The sequence below is a fragment of the Mauremys reevesii genome, linkage group 3 (genome assembly GCF_016161935.1).
Source record: "Mauremys reevesii isolate NIE-2019 linkage group 3, ASM1616193v1, whole genome shotgun sequence".
In the NCBI taxonomy this organism is placed as follows: Eukaryota; Metazoa; Chordata; order Testudines; family Geoemydidae; genus Mauremys; species Mauremys reevesii.
The window spans coordinates 134,215,102-134,235,423 of record NC_052625.1 but is presented as its reverse complement, the minus strand read 5'-3'; the positions used below and the strand labels follow the sequence as shown (position 1 = coordinate 134,235,423).

Genomic DNA, 20,322 nt, shown 5'->3' with positions numbered 1-20,322 from the left:
GGACAATTACCTCCAGTGACTTACTTACCTAAGAGTGATATTAGCCTTTTTTTTTTTTGCAAGTGCATCATATTGTTGGCAAATATTCAATTTGTGATCCACTAATTGTAGTACTTCTCACTTGTCTTTATTGAATTTCATCTTGCTGATTTCAGACCAATTCTCCAGTTTCTCAAGGTCATTTTGAATTCTAATCCTGTCTTTCAAACAGCTAGCAACCCCTCCCACCTTGGTGTCATCCACAAATTTTATAAGCATGCTTTCCTACACCATTATTCAAGTCATTAATGAAAATATTGACTGCTAACAGACCCAGGACAGACTCCACAGGACCCCACTAGATGCATCTCCCCATTTTAACAGTGAACCAGTGATAACTATTCTGAGTATGTTTTTTCATCCAGTAGTGCACCCACATTACAGTAATTTCATCTAGGCCACATTTCCCTGGTTTGTTTATGAGAATGTCACATGCGACTGTGTCAATAGCCTTACTAAAATAAAGATAAATCATATCTATAGATTGCCCCCTTCCATTAAGCTTGTACCCTGTGAAAGAGGGAAATTAGATTGGTTTTGCATAATTTGCTCTTGACAAATCTATGTTAGCTATTCCTTAATACCCTAATATTCTCTAGGTGCTTACAAACTGACTGTTTCATCATTTGTTCCAGTATGTTTCCTGGTATCAAAGTTGGGCTGACTGGTTCATGATTCCCTGAATCCTCTTTGTTCCCCTTTTTAAAGGCAGGTGTCATGTTTGCCCTTCTTCAGTCCTCTGCAACTTCACTTGTCCTCCATGAGTTCTCAAAGATAATTGCTAATGTTTCCATGATTGCTTCAGCTAGCTCCTTAAGTACCCTATGGTGAATTTCATTAGGCCCCGCTGACTTGAATACCTCTAATTTATCTAAACATTCTTTAATCTGTTCTTTCTCTATTCTAGCTTGTGTTCCTTCTTTTCTTAGAATAGCAGGAATATTCCAGAAGACTGGAAGATTGCTAATGGAGCAATATTCAAAAAGGGAAAGGAGGATTTCCCAGGCTGGGTGGTCTTATATTAATTGTAGGCAAAGAGACTGGGTTTGAGATGAAAAAATGGCATGGGAAGAAGGGGTAACTGGGATAAGGTAAGCTAGTGGCGGAGGAGAGAGACTGGGACAAGGACAGGTAGGAGAGGATGGGGCAGAATGGGTCAAACTTATGGGATATAGGCAGAAAGGTCTGTGACCACTATAACACACTCCCCTCCAGAACCAGAGATTGCTGTGTATCACCATTCTTCTACTCTCAGTAAATATTAGTGAAACCCATGGGCAATGTGTCTCATCCTACTCTAACGATGGTCCACACAAACATAACTTACTACTGCTATCATTACTTCATTAACTCAAATAGCAGTGTTCTAAGTGGTGAATCTCAAGGTTTCAGCCTTGCTGACAGCCCATGTGGGTATAAATATGATACCACAATAGAATTTTGGGTGTGTGGGGAGGGGGCAGAGGGGAGGGTGTTCAGCTGGCTTTATTAAAACCTAGGAAATTTATGTTTTAAGGATATGTTCACTCTGCAGGATTTAGGAATGCTTATTTCCTTTTTTTCTGTGGGGGAAAAACACAGCCAGTACTACCTAACATCTAAAAATCACAGGTGCTCCTGAGAGTCAAGGGAGTCAAATAGGGAGCCTGCCTGCCTGTTAGAGAATCACAGAATATCAGGGTTGGAAGGGATATCAGGAGGTCATCTAGTCCAACCCCCTGCTCAAAGCAGGACCAATCCCCAACTAAATCATCCCACCCAGGGCTTTGTCAAGCCTGACCTTAAAAACCTCTAAGGAAGGAGATTCCACCACCTCCCTCGGTAACCCATTCCAGTGCTTCATCACCCGCCCAGTGAAAATGTTTTTCCTAATATCCAACCTAAACCTCCCCTACTGCACCTTGAGACCATTACTCCTGGTTCCACCATCTGCTACCACTGAGAACAGTCTAGATCCATCCTCTTTGGAGCCCCCTTTCAGGTAGTTCAAGGGTTCTCAAACTGGGGGTCGAGACCCCTCGGGGGTCACGAGCTGTCAGCCTCCACCCCAAAGCCCGCTTTGCCTCCAGCATTTATAATGGTGTTAAATATATAAAAGAGTGTTTTTAATGTCTATGGGGGGGGTCGCACTCAGAGCCTTGGTATGTGAAAGGGGTCACCAGTACAAAAGTCTGAGAACCCCTGAGGTAGTTGAAAGCAGCTATCAAATCCCCCCTATTCTTCTCTTCTGCAGACTAAACAATACCAGTTCCCTCAGCCTCTCCTCATAAGTTATGTCCTCCAGCCCCCTAATCATTTTTGTTGCCCGCCACTGGACTCTTTCCAATTTTTCCACATCCTTCCTGTAGTGTGGGGCCCAAAACTGGACACACTACTCCAGATGAGGCCTCACCAATGCCAAATAGAGGGGAATGATCACGTCCCTCGATCTGCTGGCCATGCCCCTACTTATACAGCCCAAAATGTCGCTAGCCTTCTTGGCAACAAGGGCACACTGTGGACTCATATCCAGCTTCTCGTCCACTGTAACCCCTAGCTCCTTTTCTGCAGAACTGCTGCCTTGCCATTCGGTCCCTAGTCTGTAGCAGTGCATGGGATTCTTCCGTCCTAAGTACAGGAATCTGCACTTGTCCTTGTTGAACCTCATCAGGTTTCTTTTGGCCCAATCCTCTAATTTGTCTAGGTCCCTCTGTATCCTATCCCTACCCTCCAGCATATCCACCAGTCCTCCTAGTTTAGTGTCATCTGCAAACTTGCTGAGGGTGCAGTCCACGCCATCCACCAGATCATTAATGAAGATATTGAATAAAACTGGCCCCAGGACCAACTCCTAATAAATAAACTCCTAATAAATGTTAGAATATAAATTTTCCAAATGTTATTAATACAATACAGATGTGATATCAGAGGTAGAATAATGTTCACCCAAAAGCATCATCTTTGACATTTTCCTTTACTATGACTAAAATCACAAATACTGTCTATTCCTGTTGTCTGAACCGATGATTGTGACCTAATAGTTGTAAATAGAGTAAACTGCCTAAAGAGATTTGTATTTGTCTTCCATTGTATTAAAGCTGGCTGAAAAATTTCTCAACTTCATTTTTTTTTGGGGGGGGAGAGGTGTCAAAAAAGCGGACAAGTTTCTTTCACAAAACTGTTTTGACCAATTCTAGGTACTTTGTGTTCAGTTTTATTAAATTATTGACAATTTTATAGTTTATTTAATTTTAGTTGTTTAATTTGTGATTCATTGGGGGAAGGAGGGAGAATCACAAAAACTCAAATGCTATTCTCACTGTTCAGCTAAGAACTAGTGTAATATCCAGTATGTGTTTTGTGAGGGAGCTACCTCCCTAAGTAGCAAAAGTGTCAAGAAGCCATCAACATCTCTGGATAATGATGACCAGGTACTTCAGAATATGCATCACTAATTCAGAAAACAGTTCAACTGGTCTTTTAAACCAATATGCTAAACAGATATTACAGAGCTGTAGAAATTTTGATTAAAAAGGTTTAAACATTTTGATTTTAACATCTGTGTTATGCTCAAGACTACATAACTTTAAACATCAAAGCTACAAATTAGTTTCAAAGAACTCTTTTGATGTTATATCCACAGTATATCAGCAGAGCTCAAAGCAATTTTTCCACTAAAAAAACTTTAGTAAAGTCAATTTAAATCACTTGCAAAAACATTCTTCAAAAATTGAAAAGTGCAAAATGTGCATTAATGAGCTGTTCACTCTACTAGAGCTAAGATTATGTCAGCAATTTTATTATACCTATCTTTTTTCAGGTGTTTCAATGTCACAGGTTTGGTATCCAACGCACCTGGTAAGGAGTAAGGAGGAGCCCCCAAACATGGCCACAAGCCTCTTCTACACCCTCTCTAGCCTTAGGGGTAACTTAGGGCACAGCTGTAACTCTCCAGTGTACCCCACCTGGGGATTCCCCCACACCAACACCATATTTCAATAGCCTGGCAAGTCAGCTTTGCAGATGTTCTACGCTGATGGACTGGCACAAAGTAGCTGTAGCAGGGAAAAGGATTTGGCCTAATGTGTAAAACTTCTAAAGAAAAATCCATTACCTATTTATAAATTACAATTAACATCCCTTCCCCATCTCTTTCTACCTCTACACACATTAGGGTCTAAATTTTCAAGTGCCCTCTACTTTTGTTCACACCTCAATCCCCAATTCCTGGGTACCCAACTTCAGACAATAAGTACTTAATCACTTACATTTCCAAGTTAAGTCAATGGAAGCTGCCTCTGAACCTTAGGTCCAAGTTGTTTCAAGTTTGGCAACAATCAGTGAACACTTTTGACAACTTCTTCCTTGATGTCTATGCACTGAGAATGTCTTGCTGCCTCCCGTGTGTGCCTCCCCCCGCAAAACCCACACCTATTTTTGAAACTTGGTTATAGCTACAAAAATAATTTGTAAAATAGGTAATACATATGATAGTAAGACTAGAATTTCATGCCTAGAATACACATTTTCTTCCTTAAGACCTCAGAGTAAAATCATGAAGGAAAAATATATATAACCATATTATTAAATATTTTAAAACAGGTTTCAATAGGAATTGGTAAATAGTAATCAGTATTCTAATTTATTAACCCAATATACAGGGCTATTTATCTGCAAGAGTTTCCTTATTTTCTATGAAGTTATATGTGATTTGTTCCATGAGTAGTTATTGTTTCAACAATAGGGATAGCAGATGTTTTTTTATCTGCATGTGTAAAATGAATGTATTTTAGTAACAGTGTTGAACTTTCCATTCTTATTGTGTGTGTGTAGCACTGCTATTAATCCCTCAAAACACTGGTGCATGATTAGATATGATTATGAATGCTATGTTTGTAGAGATTACATTATTTAAACAGTCTAAGATGAAAAGAAATATTGATTCCAGAATTAGTTTGAGAAGGGCTGGAATGGAACTCGATCTTTATATATCTGGATCCCTAAATACATTACTCAAATTAAAACGTTTTAAGGTATCTTTCAATTCCTTAGAGTTAGCTGAGGAAGAAAAGGTCTGTCTACCCATTTACTTACTAATTAAACTCACCAGCAGCCATCATATAGCTATGCTTCATAGTTCTTTTGATACCCATTAAGGGCATAAATGTTACCTATTGCTGATTTTCATGTATGCCTGATGCTTTTTTGTTGAAAATAAATATTGCAAATAATGGGGTCATGTTTCTTACAAAATTATATGAATATTTATCCTCTGTCATTTTTTTCACCAAGAATTACGTCTCTCAGCGAAGTTTATTCCAACAGTAAAGAAGGTGAAATGGAGTTTGGTAGAGAAGGAGGCTCCATGTTCGTTCTTCTCACTTGTGTTTGATGAAATGCAAGTTTGCTTTGTCTCCTGCCATCTCCTCTCTCTGCTGTCTTGAGGACCCTGTTTATTGCTTATATGTAAATTGAGGTAAACACAGATTTCTTCATTCAGGACCCTTCTGCCTGGGCAGGGCTGTGTGGTTCTGAACATGTGATAAGATCGTCATACAAGGGGATTTAATAACTTTACATATAATGTTGCTACATACATTTCACCATGATATTATTGACCAGTGAGTTCTTAATTTTCAAATGATACCTTACAAGGCATATTTTGTACAAGGATTAGTACAATAGTGTCTAGGGTGTGAATACAGGGGTGTTTTCAGTCACAGTTCGTCTAGACTATATTTCTCCAATATGCTGTGTGGGCATGGGCCCAGAGCATGACATCGCATGCTGAGGAGGTATAAATCATCTGTCACACAGCACATGGCTCCTGTCATCTCATCTCTCTTACTTCCTGCGTGAAGGAAAGTAGGGCTGGTACTCTGAGTCCCAAGTCTGGAGGTGTAGAGGAGGCACTGCCCTCATATCATCCACAAGTTTGTAGAACCTTGGGCCATTAGTGCCCTGCCGGTAATCTGAGAGAGACAGAGACAGAGTATGTGTTTGTGCATGTGTTGTGGGGAGGAGAAAAGTCCCTGTTAGTTAATAAAGTTGTAGGTTCCATATTGGCATTCTTGTCTCATTGTTTTCAAGTCCACATTAGTCTCTCTTAAAAAGCCAGTCTTTTTTATGTTTGTTTAAAATAAAACAGAGTTTTGGCATAAGAGATATAGGATTGTCTTGAGACAACTATTCCATAATTTTTAGGGTGAAATCCTGACCAAAAGGAAGGCAATGGCAGTAACCTGCTTTAATCTGTCTAAAGCAAAATATAAATGGAAACAATAGGCATTTCTTCCTTTGTAGCTCCTCGTGCAGCAATGAACTCTTTAATTTTATAAAAAGCAGATTGCAAACTCAAATTTTTGCTTCCATTTTAAGAATATTAGGCAGCTATTGTTCAAAACAGATGCAGCTTGTTTGTCCTTCACCTCTGGAGGACTTATTATTCTTAAATGTTTTGATCTTTTTTTGTTTCTACCGCTTACCTTCCAATCTTTTTTAAATAGTTCTGTTTACACAGTTTTGTTTTCTCTCTGTTGATTATCCTTCTTTTCTGGAATGTGTCCATCATAGTGAGGTTTCCTTCTAGCTCAATATTTTGATATTCATTTTTCTTCCCTTCCCCACAATTTTGCAAATTCTGTTATGAAGATTTGCAGTACTCTCCATTTTTTCCTTCTTCTTGCCATTATGAAAACAAGTGGCAATTCATGAGGGCTCAATTTCTGCTGAACTATGGTTGTTGGTGGTGTGTTCTTCTGTTTGTTTTTGGTTTAAGATTTTTCCTTTCTGTTTGTTTGTTTTTTGGGTGGGGGGAGAGTTATTTAATTGCATATTTACTGGATACAAAATGAGCTGAAGTCCAACAGTGATTTGAGTTCCGTTTTGATTGTCTTAAAATTCCAGTGATATTAATGTGAAACAAAATATCTTTGTGCTATGAAAAAATGATGCTGCAAGTCTCATAGGAACAAAAAAGTATGTAGATGCTGATCTTCTACACTAGAAATAGAGAAATCAACACTACAATATCAGGTCCTTTTCATAAGAGATCTGGGATAACAAACAATACCTCCCCCAAAAGAAAAAAAAACAGTAAGCAAAATTGCACAGAACTGATCAAAAATCCACTGATTTGGAAGGTTAAAGCTGTATTAAGACAAGGGATCTTAGCACAAAGTAGAGTTTTCCAACATTTTGTAGCAGCAGTAGCAATGGTAATAATTATACTGCATTTACACAGGGACATCAGTATTACCATAGTAGAGCTAACCAGTGGTCCATTTTGTCCAGTATCCTGGTCCTCAGTGACCAGAAACAGATATTTCAGAAGAACATGCAAGCAACCTTCAGTTGGCTCTTATGGAATAACCTGCCTATAAGGAAGTTTCTTCTTAGCACCTGCTGGTTAATGGTTGGCTTCAGCCACGAAGCGTGAGAGTTTATAAGTCCTTCTAAAACAGTTGTCCTATACAGTGTACTTGTGGATGCGCTAATTGTTCAAAGAAATGTCTAATCCTTTTTGACCCCACAGATCAATGTGTTGAGCACAACAATATTTCCTTTTATCTATTTTAATTGTTTTGCCAGATAATTTCATTGTAGGTACCTTTGTTCTTATATTATAAAAAGGATAAATAGGAACTCCATTTTATCTTCGTTATATCATTCATTACTTTATCATGTCCTTCTTATTCACTTCCTCTCTAAATTGAACAGTCCTAAATTTCAAATCTCTCTTCATATGGAATCCTATCCCATGGCTCTAATAATATTCATTATCCATCTCTGAACCTCTTCTATTTGTATTGGATCACGAGAATCTGGTATTTTTCTATGCTCTCCATTCCCCCCTCTGGTATTTAGAAAATACCAGTCAGAGTATCACATAATATTATGCTTCTACTAATCCTTTACATAATGCTTTTCCAGCAGTACTATAAATCTTCTTAGTTTCAATCTACTACTCTGCATTCATGCTTTGCCACAAACAGTATCATATCAGCAGATTTCACTTTGTATTGAAAAATCCCAGTAAAATGTAAGTTCCCATTCATAGCTCTGGCTAAGCTAAGACACTAATAATTCATTAATGAAGCATTAATTCTAAAAATGTTATTCACATATAATATTTATTTAATTATGAAAAACACTCTGATTTTCCCAATAGACTGGTAGCCAAAAAGTAGTACAAATAATATTTACGTGACATAATTTTTGACATTCCTTCCCAATCATTTAATTTGATACGATAAGGGAAGTCAGATTGCTAGACAAAAATGAAATATACATCTGCTTCCTTTGTACTGTAGCATTTATTACAACTAAAAGAATTACATGCTGCCAAAGTACCATGAGGTAATATTTTAAAATGCTTTATTTCTTACCTCTGAATTCTCTTTATTCTTGAATTATTTCTGAAAGTCAATGTGAAGATTCTTACTCTTACCTGACGTAAGGTGCGTGCCACTAAACTCTCTAGCACTGGTCCTCGGTCTTCATGCAAGAGATGTACTTCATCAAGAATCAGGAGCTTTACAAGCTGAGAGAGTGCTACATCCCCAACACTCTTTCTTGTCACTACATCCCATTTCTCTGGAGTGGTCACGAGCATCTGTCAAACAGTAAAAAGAATCCTAAGCATCCACAAAGGAAAATCCGTGCCAACTACATCCAAAACCAACAATTCTATCAATCTAACACTACGGGTGAAATTTTCAAAAGCATTTAAGTGACTTAGGAGACTAAGAGTATGCATACACTGCAATTAAAACCCCAGGGCTGGCCTGTGCCAGCTGACTCAGGTTTGCAGGGCTTGGGCTAACAGGCTGTTTAATTGAGGTGCGGATGTTCAGGCTCAGAGCTGAAGCCTGAGCTCTAAGACCCTCCCCTTTCATAGGGTCCCTGAGCCCAGGCTCCAGTCCCAGCCTGAATATCTATACTGCAATTAACCAGCCCTTTAGCCTGAGCCATGCAAGCCCAAGTCAGCTGGCATGGACATCTAACTGCACTGTAGACATACACTAAGTCTCACTGAATGATAAAAGTGATAAATAAAATAATAGCATGCTTCCAATCTCCACCACCTGTCACAGTTCCAGGGCACTTCAGAGCCCTTTGCAGCCCCTCTTGAGGGTACTCCTCAGGTGACAGGATTTTCTTCCTTTACTTCTCTCCAATGTAGAACCCCACCGTTCAACCACTCAGATCTGGATTTCTGGGTTGCAGCTCCCCTATTCACCAACTGTGGCTCCTCTAACAGATCCAGTTGGGCTTGGCCCCTGCACGAGATTTTCCTTCAGGAGCTGTGACCAGTGGCTAAAGACAGTTTTTCCAAAACCAGCTTATTGTTTATTTATTACATAACAAGCAAAAAAAGTTTTAAAAAATTAAAAAATAAAATAATGAAAGTGTAGTGCGTGTCTCTCTCTCATCACACATATCCTCCCCCATCTTACCTAAACTTTATCCTTTCCTTGCAAGTTTTGGTGATTTCTACTTAGCCTAGACACCTCAATCTTTGGTATGGGAGAGAGACAGCCCTGCAGCATTCTCTCTACCTCTTACTGTGTGTCTGCCAATATCCTGTTTCTCTCTCCATCCTCACCTCCTGAGCAGCTGCTGACCCACCCATCCTATCTTTCACCAAGGGGATACTTTTAATGGTTTATAGTTATTTCGATCTCTAGGCTCTGGCCAAGGCTGAGTAACTTTGCTGGTGCCTGGAAACAGCATCTTCCAAATTAATGGCCCAGCTACTGTTATCTTCACGGTCTTGAAGTTGTTTACCCCAGATGTCTTACATCTACCATTGTTTTGTATACTTCTTGCACTTCCTAACTGCCCCTTTTAATTCAATATATGTAGCCAGACAGAATATCATCAAGCAGGTAAGCCGATGTATATAGAATAAGCATAAAAATCAGTAAAGATATCTTGGCCGCTCTGCACACCATCTGATAACCCTGTCAGACACCAGGGGTTACAGCTTTATGCCATAACTATAAGAAGCAACATCTTTAAATTGCAAATTGCAGATACAGCGGCCACCATTAAAGATATTTTCCAACAATATTATAGCTATTCTCTGCTTTAAGTATGGAGCAAATGGGTGTCTCGTATACCCCTCAACAGTGAATACTGGCAAACAATGGTAACTTTTTGGGTGTTTACTGCCAGGCATTTATGGCTGAGAGTTAGGATTGCCAACTTTCTAACCGCACAAAACCAAACACCCTAGCCCCGCCCCTTCCACGAGGCCCCACCCCTTCTCTGAAACCCCATCCCTTCTCAGTACATTCCCCCTCCCTCAGTGGCTCACTCTCCCCCACCCTCACTCACTTTCACTGGGCTGGGGTAGGGGAGGGGGTGAGGGCTCCGGCTTTGGGTGTGGGATCTGGGGATGAAGGGTTTGGGGTGCAGGAAGGGGCTCCAGGCTGGAGGGTGGGGCTGTCAGATTCGGAATGTGGGAGGGGGCTGCGGGATGAGGCAGTGGGTTGGGGTGTGGGAAGGGGTACAGGCTCTGAGCTGAGGGTACAGGCTCTGGTGTGAGGCCAGGAATGACAGTTTTGGGGTGCAGGAGGCGGCTCCAAGTTCAGGGGGATTCGGAAAGTGGGAGGGGGCTGTGGGTTGAGCTGGCCAATGGGAGTGTGGAGCTGGTGCTCGGGGTGGGGGCAGCGCATGGAGCTTCCTGCCCCATTCCCCCACCTGGGACCCGGACCTGCTGGTCGCTTCTGGAGTGCAGTGCGGTGCCCCAGGACACGTAGGGACTAGCATGCCTTAGCCCAGCAGTACCACCAACCGGACTTTTAATGGCTCAGTCGGCGGTGCTGACTGGAGCCACCTGGGGTCCCTTTTTGACCAAGTGTTTCGGTCAAAAAAATGGACACCTGGTCACCTTACTGTGAGTTAAGGACGGTCATTTGTTGTTTATTTTCAATTTTGATAAATCATTGCCCTGATGGTCATAAATCTCAGACTTCAAGGACATGTAGAAACCTTACCTGCCTCTCTTTCCTTAGGTTCAATAGAAAAGCAATTTTTAACTATTGAAATAAAGCTTACAGTAATACCATTATATTTGAAAAGCAACTTGTAAACTAAAGAGAATAATTACAGTTCACTAGATATTTCACTGAGACTGTATTACAAGAGTTAAGCAACTAGAAAGTTGTTCTCTATAAATCATATGAATAAAGTTAAGACTGCTCTTCTTGTTTTTGTGAACAATGGGGCATAAGGATTCTTTGATTAACTTGACAGTGTTAACACAGGCTCAGGATTTTTTTTTTTTAATTAGTGATTGTACTGCTATTTAGTGAAAGAAAATGAATAGAAGTGACAATTTTTCTATCTTGCCTGTGACCAGGAAGGACTCTCTCAAATAGATAATTCAGTCTGCAGTGTATTTGAAAATTTGCTCCCTTTCCTATGACCGTAATAAGATTGTCAATTTGTGATGGGGTTTTAGTAACGTATACACTTGCCCTCTAAGACACCACTAATTATTTTATATATGCCACTGAGTAGTTGGGGATTGCTTTCGCTTACTATTGCTGTGGGCCAGATTTCCGCCAGTGATCTAGAAGGTAAGATCCATACCCCCTTGCCAGTCTCAACCTACCCAGAATTTGCATAATAGGTTGCCATAAAAATGGGTATTCTATATTATGAATATATCATATGTTTGTGAAACATTTATCTACAAGTTACGAAATTCAATCTATGATTAAAAGCTAAATCCTCTTTGAATACATGGTTTTCTCAAAGAGATATGTTTGGAGAGTGGATACTGAGTCAGTCTAGTTTGAGTTTTGATATAAAATGTAGCTATAGTAAAAACAGAAGACGAACTTTTAAGGACATATTCATTCATTTACATCTAAATGAAAAAAAAATCAGTACATATAGCAAAACAATCCTTCTCAACTTTGAACTGGGGGAAAAAAAAGCCACATTCACTTTAGTGTTTTGTGTTTAAAGAATCAGTGCTTTACACCAGACATTAGAATTAACCCTAAGGTCTTGCAAGAAAAAAAAAAAAACATTCTGCAATTTCCTTACAGGTTCTTGTAAAAAAAAACCAAAAAAACCCCAAATTAAAAAAACTACTTTTCAAAACTGGATGCAGTTTTGAATCTCAGCTTTTCAGAAGCTCAGAACTGAAACATCATGAAGAATAAATTGGCAACCATCTCTGCAGATGACAGTGTCTCCAGAGTGAATGTAAGAATAGCAAAAGTCTCTAGAAAAGCTCACGTAGCAGCTACTTGCATCCTATAAAATTTTGATGTAATCTAAGAAAAGATTTTACAGTAAGACTCCTAGTAATCCATTTTTGCAAGATTTTTCCTAAATTCTGTGACAGAATGCCAGGTTCAGCCTTGTCCACTTTTATAATAATTGAAATACCCTACAGTAACGGAAGAAATAGCCTGCTTGCTATTATTAAAAATTAGTACTCCACTTCCTAGATACAAACAAGGAAGATATACCAAATGTTCTCATTACTCACTAATGTTTTTTTTCAGCGAGATTTGTAAGGGTAGATTAAGATTAAGTTGGGCTGGGATCCACAATAATTTTGCTCCCTCTTCCCAAAATGTTGGGGTCTGCTTCAGAGATTGTTCCTCCCAATTTCCCCTCACCTCTTTCTTCCACAGCTTCTTGAACATCTTTCCCCAGCTCTCATAATAAGTTCTTCCTTTCAACCCCTCTACTCAGCTAGGAAAGCTACAAAAATTATTGAGTACTTGTGGAACCTTAGAGACTAACAAATTTATTTAAGCATAAACTTTTGTGGGCTAAAACCCACTTCATCAGATCTAATCTGGGTCCAGTTCTATTTGATATTCTCATGGATTATGAGACAGAGAATACACTTATGAAAAAATGGGCGTTGCCATACCAACTATAAAAAGAGTAATCAATTAAGGTGGAGCTACATAAAAGGATAATGGACACAAATCAGATATTAGGAATGGCAATACACAAAAACCTGTAGGAGAACACTTTAATCTCCCTGGACACACAATAGCAGATTTAAAGGTAGCCATCCTGCAGCAAAAAAAACTTCAGGACCAGACTTCAAAGAGAAACTGCTGAGCTTCAGTTCATCTGCAAATTTGACACCATCAGCTCAGGATTAAACAAAGACTGTGAATGGCTTGCCAACTACAAAAGCAGTTTCTCCTCCCTTGGTGTTCACACCTCAGCTGATAGAAGAGGGCCTCATCCTCCCTGATTGAACTAACCTCGTTATCTCTAGTCTGATTCTTGCTTGCATATTTATACCTGCCTCTGGAAATTTCCACTATATGCATCCGACGAAGTGGGTATTCACCCACGAAAGCTCATGCTCCAATACGTCTGTTAGTCTATAAGGTGCCACAGGACTCTTTGCTGCTTTTACAAATCCAGACTAACACGGCTATCCCTCTGACAATTAAGGTGGGCTATTATCAGCAGGAGAAAAACTTCTGTAATGATAATCAGGATGGCCCATTTCCAACAGTTGACAAGAAGGCGTGAGCAACAGTAGGGGAAACAAATTAGCATGGGGAAATAGTTTTTACTTTGTGTAATGACCCATCCACTCAGTCTTTATTCAAGTCTAATTTAATGGTGTCCAGTTTGCAAATTAATTCCAATTCTGCAGTTTCTCGTTGGAGTCTGTTTTTTCACCTATTTTTTCATGTTCTCTGTGTATATATATCTTCCTACTGTATTTTCCAGAGCATGCATCCGATGAAGTGGGATTTAGCCCATGAAAGCTTATGCTCAAATAAATGTGTTAGTCTCTAAGGTGTCACAAGTACTCCTGGTTCTTTTTGCTGATACAGACTAACATGGCTACCACTCAAACAAAAATTATTGATTTTTCACCAATTCACTCTTGTAGGCCTTCTCAGATCACTAGACTCGGATTCCAAGGATCTTCACGAACCACAAAATATCTTCACAAATAATTAACACAGGAATCTGAGCTAGATCAACAATATTGCTGGAAGAACATGCGATTACAGGAAGTGGAGTTCGCTTTGTTAAAGAGACTGGTCTTTGTTAAATGAGTTCTAATAAAAAGTCAGCTTCCAACAGTTAACAGATAATGGTAACTGAGATATTGAGTTATTTCCCTAAATTTAAAATGTGAACAGTCATTCCTCTTGGTGACAGGTCTGAGTTTGCTAGTGAGTTTTAAGTGATCGTCTTCTGAATTCTAAAGCATATACTGTATTCTTATTTAGTGTGCATTGTATTTTCCTTCACAATAACACCATTAAAAAGTCAACATTTATCCACAATATCAAATTACAGTATCTGGGACACTATTTCTGCAGAGCTAGTCAACGTGAAAGTTCAATTCTCCCCGAATGTGAGCCACGATGCTGAGCTTCTCCCTGAAGCAAAGAGTGATAACCTAAAAGTATATGTAGCTTCAGTGCCCTTGTCATATTCTGACTGAATTGGTGTAACAGAGATGACAGATTCATAGCTTTTAAGACTAGAAAGGACCATTATAATCATCTAGTCTGACCTCCTGTATAACCACAGGCCATTCTCAACTGTTGCACATCCTAGCTGTGGTGCTGACAGCTAGCCAGCTCAGATCACAACCCCAAGGAAGTGTTAAGTTTACCAATTCATTTGTTAGAATAGAACAAAAAGCAATGTTATCACATTATCTGTATATGGCATGTGCCCGGTAATTACATTTGCTTTAAATGCATGACAGCTAGTTACATGATAAAGTTATTGTCTTCACCTATCTGTTTCCTGTGATTAATCTCTTTCTACTTTATTGACCCTAGGTCAAAGGATGTTTAGGGTTTAGATGTGAATTTATTTGATGCGTAAACTGCATATTAGCTAATGAAGTATTGTTCCTGGCTGTCACATTGTTCATGGAAACTAAATTGTCTTGATGTCTGTAACTAAATGTACTATGTATGTCTCTAACTAGATGGCCCATCAGGACTGAAGCCTTAGAACTTCAGATGAGAAGGTTAACTTCAAAGCATGGTTTATTGTGTAGATCCACAGATATGGGAGATCCACAAACCTTGAGTCAACAAAGCAAGAGCCCATGGATTGCTAGGAATGCATTTCTATTATTAAATTTCATCTCATTTCTATTTTTCCAGTCCTCGAGGTCATCCAGTTCATCCTGGTTATACTCTGATTCGTCTTTGTATTGATGATGCCCCCCAACTTTGAGTCATTAGCATATTTCATTAACACACACCTTCTTTTATGTGCCAAGATTGTTAATGAAAATATTAAATATTATCAGTCCCAAGGCTGATCATTGAGGAAGTCCATTAGTAACCTTCCTCCAACTCAATTTTCCTTTTGGCACAACCCATTGTCTCCACATTATTCAGTTCCTTATCCACTTTACAATTCCTATTGTTATGGGGCAAGGCCAGATGGCTACAGTAAAGTAGTATGGAACAGGTATGTTAGCCCCAGGCTAACCAAATCCCTAGTACCATGGTAACCAAATGGCAGTTGCTCCAAGTTAATCAAGACACCTGGGGCCAATTAAGATCTTTCTAGAAGGCAGTGGAGATAGCTACATTGATTGGGCCACCTGAAGCCAATCAAGGGCTGGCTGGAACTAGTTAAAAGCCTCCCAGTTAGTCCGTGAGATTCACGTGTGAGGAGCTGGGAGCAAGAGGTGCAAGGAGCTGAGAGTGAGAGGGTGTACTGCTGGAGGATTGAGGAGTACAAGCATTATCAGACACCAGGAGGAAGGTCCTGTGGTGAGGATAAAGAAGGTGTTTGGAGGAGGCCATGGGGAAGTAGCCCAGGGAGTTGTAGCTGTCATGCAGCTGTTACAGGAAGCACTATAGGCAGCTGCAATCCACAGGGCCCTGGGCTGGAACCCGGAGTAGAGGGCAGGCCCAGGTTCCCCCCCAAACCTCCCAACTCCTGATCAGACACAGGAGGAGTTGACCCAAACTTTGGGTTCCACCAGAGGGGAAGATCACTGAGGTGAGCAAATCCACCAATAAGCGCAGGACCCACCAAGGTAGAGGAGGAATTTTGTCACACTATACTAATCCTATTCTTCTCCAGTTTACCTAATAATTTCCCACATAGTATTATATCAAATGCTTTACTAAAGTTCAGATGGAGTAGATCTACTCCATGTCCCTCGGCTAAAAAAAACCCAGTTATCTTATCAAAGAAAGATATCAGATTAGTTTTGCACAATCTGTTTTTGGGAAACCCACATTGCATTTTATCCTGTTTTCCAATTAGCTCCATTCCCTTAGCTATTCTTTCCTTCAGAATTTGTTCTAAAGCTTTGCATACTATTCAGGTCATACTAATGGGTCTGTAGTTTCCTGGATCCTTTCCCCCCACCTTTATTAAATATAAGTACTATGTTTACTATTCACCAATCATACAGTACCATCAACATTTTGTTAAATATATTAAAAATCCTTTCTACCAGATTTGCAATTTCATGCACCAGTTCTTTCAGTATTCTGGGATGGAGATTATCTGGTATCCCCAATTTGAGCACATTAAGGTCTGAGTTTCACTTCCATGACAGATGTAATCATTTCCATTTTTATACACTCATTCTGATATACTCCTATTTTTACCCCCCATGTTTGACATTAGCATCCTTAACTGAGGAAAGTATTTCTTTACTTTCTGAGCCATACCCAGATTATCCTAAATCTCTAACCCATCCTTGCTGCTTAGCATCCTCACTTCTTTTCATCGTGTTCTCTCTTTCTTTTTTTTTTTTAATATCCTTTGTAAAATGCAACTCAGCTTGACTTTTGGCAATTCTCACTTTATCCCAAAAATTTCTGGTCTCCAAGATATAGCTTTCTTTGCAGATAAATACCTTCTTCCATTTTTTGTGGGCCCTCTGTTTACTCCTAATATCCTTTTTGAAGTATCAAGTATCAGAGGGGTAGCCATGTTAGTCTGGATCTGTAAAAGCAGCAAAGAGTCCTGTGGCACCTTATAGACTAACAGACATATTGGAGCATGAGCTTTCATGGGTGAATACCCACTTCGTCAGATGCATGCGACGAAGTGGGTATTCACCCATGAAAGCTCATGCTCCAATATGTCTGTTAGTCTATAAGGTGCCACAGGACTCTTTGCTGCTTTTTTAAGTGGTTATTCTTCCAGTTAGAAGGAGCCCTTCCTTACATGTTTTTCCCTCTTTCCTTGGGATGCAAAATATGGATAGTCCTTGCATCTTTAACTTAAAGAAATTCCAAGCCTCCTCCACATTTAAGTCAATCCAGATGATCTCAATGCCTACTTCCTTAAATTTTCAAAGTCTGCTCTTTTGAAAATCTTGGTTACTGACCTGTTCTTGACTATCCTTCCATTAAATTTAAATAAAATCAACAAAACATCTAGAAGATAATAAGGTGATAAGTAACAGTCAGCATGGATTTATCAAAAACAAATCACGTCAAACCAACTTGATAGCTTTCTCTGACAGGGTAACAAGCCTTGTGGATTGGGGGAAGTGGTAGACGTGGTATATGTTGACTTTAGTAAAGCTTTTGATACTGTCTCACATGACCTTCTCATGAACAAATTAGGGAAATACAGTGTTTCCTCACTTAATGTTGTAGTTATGTTCCTGAAAAATGCAATCTTAAGTAAAACAATGTTAAACGAATCCAATTCTCCCATAAGATTTAATGTAAATGTGGGGGGTTAGGTTCCGAGGAAATTTGGGAGGGGGGGCATACAAAAGGCATTATACACAGTATAGTACTGTATTGTACTGTGGTTGGGAAGTGCCCCTGGCTTACCTCACACAGGCACAGCCTGCTACAGGCAAGGACGCTAGGAAATACCTTCGCAGCAGCAGCAGCTTCCCCGGAGAAGAACAGGCTCCGACTCTGCCGGGGGCTGCTCCAGGCCCGTCTCTTCCAGTCCTCGCTCCACTCCAGGCCCACCTCATCCCACCCCCACTCCACCTTCTCTCCGGAGCACGCTGCATCCCTGCTTCGGACCCCCTGCGAAAATCCTAAGTGCTGCCAAACACCTGTTTGGCGATGGGGGAAGCGCTGAGAGGGAGGTGGAGGAAGCAGAGAAGAGGAACTTGTGCAATGCTCCCTTGTAAAGTCGCTGCTCTTCCACAGAATCTTACAAGCAGTGGACAGAGCAGGCAACCAAACAACGTTATAAGGGAGCATTCCACAACTTTAAAAGAGCATGTTCCCTAATGCAGTAGCCATGTAACTCTGACACAACATTAAGTGGGAGGACGTTAAGTGAGGAGTTACTGTACAACCTAGATGGACCTACTATAAGGTGGGTGCAAAACTGGTTGGAAATCCATTCCCAGAGAGTAGTTATCAGTGGTTCAGAGTCATGCTGGAAGGGCACAACGAGTGGGGTCCTGCAAGGATCAGTTATGGGTCTGGTTCTGTTTAATATCTTCATCAATGATTTAGATAATGGCACAGAGTACATTTATAAAGTTTGCGGATGATACTAAGCTGGGAGAGGTTGCAAGTGCTTTGGAGGATAGGATTAAAATTCAAAATGCTCTGGACAAATTGGAGAAATGGTCTAAAGTAAATAGGATGAAATTCAATAAGGACAAATGCAAAAGTATTCCGCCTAGGAAGGAACAATCAGTTGCACATACACAAACTGCCTAGGAAGGAGTACTGCGGAAAGGAATCTGGAGGTCATAGTGGACCAAAAGCTAAATATGAGTCAACAGTGTAACGCTGTTGCAGGAGTATTGTAAGCAAGACACGAAAAGTAATTGTTTCGCACTATTCCACTGCTGTACTATGTCCAGTTCTGCACACTACATTTCAGGAAGGATGTGGACAAATTGGAGAGAGTCCAGAGAAGAGCAACAAAAATGATGAAAGGTCTAGAAAACATGACCTATAACGGAAGATTGGAAAAAACTGGGGTTCTTTAGTTCAGAGAAGAGAAGACTGAGAGGTACATGATAACAATTGTCAAGTGCATAAAAGGTTGTTATAAGGAGGAGGGAGAACAATTATTATTGTTAATCTCTGAGGATAGGACAAGAAGCAATGGGCTTAAACTGCAGCAAGGGCGGGTTAGGTTGGACATTAGGAAAAACTTCCTAACTGTCAGAGTGGTTGTGGAATCTCCATCATTGGGGATTTTTAAGAGCAGGTTGGACAAACACCTGTCAGGAATGGTCTAGATAATACTTAGTCCTGCCTTGAGTGCAGGGGACTGGACTAGATGACCTTTCAAGGTTACTTCCAGTTCTATGATTCTATGATAAACTGAGGCAACAAAAATCACTAGTTTTTGCAAATTGATTGCTTAATTATTTGCTCCATTATCCTTCCAGGTCCAGAAGTTAAACTGACTGGTCCGTAGTTCCCTGGGTTGTCCTTATTTCTCTTTTTATAGATGGGCACTATATTTGCCCTTTTCCAGTCTTCTGGAATGTCTCCTGTCTTCCATGACTTTTCAAAGATAGTTGCTAATGGCTCAGATATCTCCTCAGTCAGCTCCTTGAGTATTCTAGGATGCATTTCATCAGGCCCTAGTGATTTGAAGACATCTAATTGGTCTAAGTAATTTTTGACTCGTTCTTTTCCTATTTTAGACTCTGATCCTACCTCATTTTCACTGGCATTCACTATGTTAGACGTCCATTCGCAACCAACCTTCTTGGTGAAAACCGAAACAAAGAAATCATTAAGCACCTCTGCCATGACTGCTTAACCTGAGCCATTGTAAAGAGGACTGGGTTTCCAGAGGGAAAGGACTCGGCATCTCTGAAAATCAGGCCCCTTTAAGATTTCTCAAGCTAGACACCACAAAATTAAGGCACCCAAAATCACTAGCCGCTTTTGAAAATCTTCACTCTTCCCCTCACTCTCTCCTGATACTACTTCAGGGATTGGCAACCTTTGGCACGCGGCTCACGAGGGTGCTTACCCTGGCAGGCCAGGCCGGTTTGTTTACCTGCCATGTCCGCAGGTTCAGCCGATTGCGGCTCCCACTATTAGTGGTTCGCCGCTCCAGGCCAATGGGGGCTGCAGGAAGCGGTGGCCAGCACATCCCTCAGCCCGTGCCGCTTCCCACAGCCCCCATTGGCCTGGGACGGCAAACCGTGGAGAGCAGGAGCAGCGATCGGCCAAACCTGAGGATGGGGCTGGTAAACAAACCGGCCCAGCCAGCTAGGGTGCTTACCCTGGTGAGCCGTGTGCCAAAGGCTGCCAGTCCCCGTACCACTTAGTCATGTTTCCCAGAGACAATTATCCCTAGAGCACCTCCAGATATTGTTCCAGTGCAATGTTATTT

General features: G+C 40.5%; 1 protein-coding gene across 2 annotated transcripts in view; it reads right to left on the bottom strand.

Annotated features, from left to right (window-relative positions):
• The window catches only part of ASCC3 (activating signal cointegrator 1 complex subunit 3), a 493,632-nt gene that overhangs the window by 285,773 nt on the left and 187,537 nt on the right, over positions 1–20,322 (bottom strand). For both annotated transcript variants that reach the window (XM_039531733.1, XM_039531734.1), the window contains exon 11: positions 8,468–8,632. In XM_039531733.1, the coding sequence (XP_039387667.1) occupies positions 8,468–8,632 (165 nt within the window). The remainder of the gene's footprint in view (positions 1–8,467; positions 8,633–20,322) is intronic.